Genomic DNA, 6,531 nt, shown 5'->3' on the forward strand with positions numbered 1-6,531 from the left:
GCTGTGAACAGGCTGATCTTTGGATATGGCTTACAAAGCAGATACTACAGCAGATTTTTAAGGGTTGTTTTTTTTTTTTTTGGGGGGGGGCCTCCATCTATCTCAGTTTAGGAATTTAAATCATTATATTGTCCCTGCTCATGACAGGGGGGTTGGAACTGGATGATCTTTAAGGTCCCTTCCCACCCAAACCATTCTGTGATTCTATGATTCTAGTGGAATAATTTCTTTTGCACATCTCTTTTTCCAGCAGCAGTCTGGGAACTCATTTTGCTTTGCAGCTATTAGGCAAATATTTAGCCTTGTGCTGGAAGTTTATTAAACAGATTGAGGCCACCCGTTTGTTTCTGCTGCCTCTCTCTCTGCCAGAGGTGGTTTTTTTCAGAGCAGCCAGCCCTATTAGCATTCAAGTGGCGATCAGATAAATTAGCATTATTGGAAATCAGAAACGCTAACTCTGTGGCCAGCTCTGATGGTGACAGGCAACAATTTATTTCAGCATGCTTAGGGACAATGCTGATGGTGTTTTGCATTGCTCACCCCGTGCCACAGCCGAGTACAATAGGTACCTGCTTGGAGCAATGTACTAGTAGTAACAATAGCAGCACCCTGCTGCCGTGTTGTTGTTGCTGCTAGAAGAATAATAATCTAGTTCATGGCAGGGGAAAGGCTCCTGAAGAACACTGCAAGCAGTTAGTGCACATGAAGCATCCCCCTGTACCTACTTCAAGTATTGTTGGAATCCTTCCCTCCATTTTCCCTGTCTCTGCAGCTGGGAAGCTTTGGATAAGGAAGGAAAAGGAGATTTTGATGTTTAAAAAAAAAAACCCAAGGCAATGCAATGTGTGATATTTTCACATCTCCCAGAATGAATAGCACTGCTGGATTGATCCCAGCAAGGATAAGTGGTCCTTCAGTCAAACATTTCAATCCCAACAATGCATTCCTAACTTAAGAGTCCTCGGGGTGCCACCCTGTGCCCTACCCACACCCAGCTCTGCAGAGTCCTGCTCTGTAGGCACTCTCTGCTATTTCAGCTCTTGCCACCACGGTCCCGCATGGTTAATTCACAGAAACTCACGTAGAGGCTTTGAATTACAGCCATCAGTGTCAGATTGTCATGTAACTGAGGAAGGAGGAGAGGGAGTTTTGACACGTCTTAACTGCCAGGAGCTGTAGATGGAAGGGTTGGGTTGATGGGCCTTTGATTGCTTTCTGAGATGGTTAGCTACAGACCAACACAGAGCAGTGTTGAGTGACCTGTGCAGTCACACATCACCCCTCTAAACCTGGCTCTGAACAAATAAAGCCACCCACTAACATGCAACCATCTTGGAAGAGGTCTTCTCTTCTCTGAACAATTAATCATTAGAGTTTCTGGACTACTGACACAGGCTGAGTCCGTACCTTCTCTGGGGTCTTTAGCCTTTCCCACTGGGCCATCCCAAAGGACTCCTCCACGTCAGCAAGGCTCAGTTTGAGTTCCCCCACAATGCTGTGTCTGGAGAACTTGTCGCAGTTTCTCAGGGTGAGAGTCAGTGTCCCCTCTGGCATCTCCTCCTCCGTTAACGGGAACCGCAGGATCTCCTCCCAGAGGGTGTGAAGCACCTTCTTCTTCAGCTCTGTCTGGGCCTCAGCAACACCAGACTTGCTCACCAGTGTGCCCAGTATGTAGCAATGGCAGCCAGCATCTTGGTCCCCACTCATTCTGCCATGCATAGCTGGAAAAGAAAGATTGATTGTCAGGACCTCTCACAAAAGACAGCTCTGAAATATCTGTGCTAAATTGCTTATTTCATGAGAACCATAAAATAAACCAGCTGCACAGACTCTGACCCCTGTTCCTACTTGCACAGGGTGGACTAAGCCATGAGGCCCTACTGTGGTGTTCTCCTCATGCTGCACAATGTCCTTGTCCTTCTGCCACTGCAGAAGGATTCAGTAAGTGTTTGGGAGAAGAGCAGCTGAGTTCAAGGAAACATGCTCTGTTGAAGATGCAGAGCAGTGATGAGATGAGACACAGCATGGCACAGTGGTGGGCAGCTCTCATTTACCTTGGCACACAAAGAAAGCTTCTTACAAAGGCTTTAAAAGCAGGATGGTCAGTCACAGACATCAGAGATGGGAGAGACCTCCCCCTTGTCACCATCCACCCCTGCACACCAGTGTGGGACACATCTAAGGGTCATTACATTCTACTTGTTCAACCTCTGGTAAATGAGTCCTTCAGAAACCATCCCACAGCCCAAAAGATCTGTGTCAAGAGACATTCATCCCTAATTTTATATCCCTTTTATATCCCAATTTTATACCCCTTTTTATTTCACACTCCAGTTGCATCAACAGAACCGTGCTGCCTTCTCCACAGCAAGAGGAGCACATCTTCCTCCAAGGGGTCATGGGATAGTATGGCTTTGTGGGCAAAATTAACGTCCTTGCAAGAACTGTCCAAGGACAGCTGCTCCTGAGCTTCCAGGTCCCATGGTTAACAGGAGTCTCCTGGTTTCCTGGGGATGCGGAGCTAGGGAGCAGAGCTGGATCCTGCCTGGGTGGCGGTGGGACACCCAGGGAGGAGCACACATGCAGGAGAGCCAGGGTGGCAGCCCACAGGCATGGGTGTCCACCCAGGAGGGAAGCTGTGGGCTTGCTGCTGGCAGGTGACCCACAGCAGTGGCTGCTGTTTAGCACCCTTTCCATTTTCACTTCCATTTCCGAGTGATTTGATTAGGTTTCCACAGAGATCTGCACTCTGCATGAATTATTCAGTCAGCTTGTTTTACTTTCCCAGAGGAACTGATGATGTTCCAGCCCTGAGCGGAGAAGCTGTTACAGTTGTCAGTTCCCACTTCAGAGAGTGACACAGAGCCTGGCTGCCTGGCCAGGTGCAGCTAGAGGGACCTTCCTCAGTGACCTACAAGATAAGTCAGGTATCTCCAGCTCAGCCTTTGAATTGACTTGACTTGAGGAAGAGGCAGTAGGGAGTGGGTCAAGTTGAAGAATGAAAGTTATAGAGAGGAAGGAGATAGCAACCCCCTCCCCCCTGCCACCAAAGGAAAAAATAAAAAGAAGAGGTGGCTTTGTACCATGTCTGGGACTGGAGGACTCCATTCTCCAGGCTGCCCAGAGAGGTTGTGGAGTCTCCTTCTCTGGAGATATTCAAAACCCTGCTGGATGTTTTCCTGTGCAATCTGCTCTAGATGGACCTGCTTTGGCAGGGGGGTTGGACTGGATGATCTCCTGAGGTCCCTTCCAAACCCCATCATTCTGTGATTCTGTGATCCTGGTTCCTGGCTTCTGCATATGAGCTCTGGAAACAGTTGTTCCCAAGTCCTACCTTGCATGCTCACTTCAAGCAGTGACATCGCCAGGTATTTCTATTCTGCAAACCCAGAGCCAGTGAAACATGCAGTGGTCCTGGAGACACATGTTGATTTTAAGGTAGGAGGGGGAACTCTATTATAATCAACAGGCATTTTGTACCCTCCAGGCGGAGAATCACCAGGGGAAGATCTCTGCTCCTTACCTTCCAGAAGGGCCACACGCAGCTCGGCTTTTTGTTGATCATAGGTAAGGGAGTAGCGCAGCTCAGGGGCCTGGTTACAGCTGGCTGCCCTCTCAGGGTTCAAGTGCTCTGTGACACACACGTCCTTTACCACACCTGGAACTGAAATAACCCCTTTAGCAAGCAGGTCTTCACCTTCCAAGGAGAACAAATCCACCCTGTCTTGACTCAACTTTTCTAAATGTCTTAGTATTCCTGCACATGTTCTTTCTTCCTCCAGATCTCCTATTTGCTCTGTTTTCTCACACTTTCAACTCTTTCTACAACACCTGGACAAGCCTTCTGCTCTCTACCACCTTGTGCTCTACGATGGTTCACACTTCACACACTTGCTCTTTCACCTTGTGCTTAGGCCAAGGTGTCTAAACCACACTCATTACTTGTTATATTATTTTCAATTGCTTTTAACTCACATTGGTGAATTAAATCTTGTGTTCTCTGGAACGAGAAGTGAAGTCTGCTTTCGAGCTGCCATGCAACTCTCTATTAGTTCAGATTTTCCTAAATGTTCATTATTATTATTTATTTATGTTAACAATACAGATGTCATGCAGAAGACATCTATTTCCAAAGCACTTGACCAAGTTGAAGATAATGAGCTTGGGAACCTGTGAGACAGCTTCTCCACGTGTGATTTTGAACTTAAGTACCTATTTCATACTGAAATAAAGCAAGTTCCAGGACTAAAAGGGAAGCCACAGCTTTTTGTCATCAAAAGCTGTTATCTGCAAGGTCAGCTCCAATTCACACAGAAAACAATAGTAGGACCAGCATATTTCCTCCTAAAAATCTCAGCCACAGTCCAGACCAGTTCAACGTGGCACCAAAAGGAGAACACAGCAATTCTTGCTTTATTTCAGCAACACCTGAGCTATGACATCAGGCACAGCAAGAAGCAAACTTGTGTGTGGCATTGGCAGTGCAGAGAGGTTCTTACCCCAACACACTTATCTAAAGCTTTAGCCTACATGCAGCCATCACCCTTCAGCCTCTCCACCCTCTGATCTTCTCCCTGACACCTTAGGATGTGGCTCAGACAGTCTCTTCCTCCAGTGCAGCTGCTTCCCATGGTACTTTCTTTTCCACACTCACAAGTCTTAGGGTGGAGAGGTGAATGTAGCAATCGTCCTCCCAGAAGGACAAAAATATAACCTCAAGCAATTAAAAAAACCCCAAACCCCTAAATAGGGTTCTCTTAAATATAAACAGTCATGACAGATGGCATTGTGTCTCTGGCAAATCTTCAGGAAGGTTTTATTAATGTGGTAAACATAAGAGTCAATTATCATTTTAAAAAGACAGCTGTGAAGGTAAAAGTCAGTATGGAAGCAACCCGGACATGCTGCCAGATGTATATAATTAACATTGCATTTTCTCTCAGGCTCCAGGAATCTTATGTTCCAGGTTTTGGCATGTTACCCTTTGGGCTGGCTGGAAAACAAGAATTCTGTTTGGCAAAAATGTCTGAGGTGTCAGCCTTTGGTTTCACTGCACATTACAACAAGCCAAGATTATCTCACCAAACCAGTGGAAAAAAAGCAGTGAAGAAAATAAAGTAGAAGCTTGAACCCCTGCTGCTGATGTCCCTGACAAGGACAGTTGCTGGTCACCTAGCATTTGTCCTGCAGGAGATACTCTGCCTAGTTTTGGTCAGATATTTCACCCATGCTCTGGCAACTGCTCTCAGTAAAACTACACTAAATCCATGTTTTTCTACAAAATGTCTGCTTGCAGTGAGCCAGATTCTTCAACACAATAGATGTTTCTATTATAAATAAATTTACAACCAGACACAACTACAGCTTTGTTATCTGAATATCCAGATGAGATCCATGACTACTTTCTATTAAACAGACACATTAAAGACAGAACTCACTTACAATGCTCGTGATAAGAGAGCAAAAAGCACTCCATGTCTTCATTTTCACATTAATTTCTCTAACTATAATCACATTATGCTCAGAAATGTTACAAATCTACACCCAGAAAAGACCGAGAAGACCAAATGCTCCTACCGTTTTGAGGGAGAACAAACAGCTCTTCGTTGACTTGTATCTTCATCCTGTTCTCATCCAAACCAGTATGCTTTCCAGTAGCTGGTTCTTCTGTTGTCTTCAGGGAGTACTGCGTGTAGTTAACAATTTCAGGTGAAGTTACTACTGGTTTGGGGCCATAAATGTTGGGAAACTTCAGGAGTGCTCGAGGCTGGACTGGCTCTGCAGTTTTCTTAACGTTGAACTGAAAATTAAAACCTTGTTTATTACTTTGCATTAATTAGACTAATTCTTCTGATTCTCTCCATGTTAAATGAGCTGAGACAAAGGGAGAAAAGATGGTGCCTCTGGTCATTCTTACCATCGTTGTTTCTTGGGTTGTAGAGACCACTGCCTATCTGTCCAGAGATTTTCTTACCAAAGCTGATACCCTTCTACTTGGTGTATGTCTTTTCAGATCTACTCCTCTGCAGATGTTTGATTGCAACAAGAAAAAGATATGTTCTTCTTGTTTGATTATTCCTCTGTTCCTGTACCAGTTAATCCTTCTTTCATAAGTGTGCTTTCTCTTAGCACGGAAATCAACCATTAAGTTCATTTTGCTATGATTGAGGTGTGGTGGTTTTTACCCTGATGTTTGAAGTCAAATCCAAGATCAAGAGGCTGTAGACACCCACAGATTTCAGAATATTTTATATCAGTACGTAGAAAGCATTAGAAAGGCAAAGGCATGGATCATACAGTCACTTGGAGCAAGTGTCACCATGGTGTAATAAGACAAAGGAGAACTGGTTGAACAAATGAGCCCTGCAATGCCATACCCCTGAATCAGTGGGCATCTCAGTCTCTTGAACTATCTCTTGGCTCTGCAGACCAGAGCTCCACCTGAGCCTTAGACACACATTTCCCCTTTATTATACCAGGATTGAAATTTGGATTTATGTCCAAGTTTGTTCTTAAACATTTCAATTCCCT

General features: G+C 45.1%; 1 protein-coding gene across 1 annotated transcript in view; it reads right to left on the reverse strand.

The window, feature by feature from the left end:
- Window positions 1-1,407: 1,407 nt before the first annotated feature.
- Window positions 1,408-6,531, reverse strand: part of LOC104527305 (synaptotagmin-13) — a gene marked incomplete at its 3' end in the record, with an annotated part of 10,753 nt that continues 5,629 nt past the window's right edge. Inside the window, exons 2-4 of the mRNA XM_010170986.2 lie at window positions 5,578-5,800; window positions 3,524-3,658; window positions 1,408-1,721 (exon numbers count right to left, since the gene is read on the reverse strand). Coding sequence (XP_010169288.1) covers window positions 1,408-1,721; window positions 3,524-3,658; window positions 5,578-5,800 — 672 coding nt within the window. The remainder of the gene's footprint in view (window positions 1,722-3,523; window positions 3,659-5,577; window positions 5,801-6,531) is intronic.

Source organism: Antrostomus carolinensis, unplaced genomic scaffold (genome assembly GCF_000700745.2).
Source record: "Antrostomus carolinensis isolate BGI_N321 unplaced genomic scaffold, ASM70074v2 scaffold25596, whole genome shotgun sequence".
Taxonomy (NCBI): domain Eukaryota; kingdom Metazoa; phylum Chordata; class Aves; order Caprimulgiformes; family Caprimulgidae; genus Antrostomus; species Antrostomus carolinensis.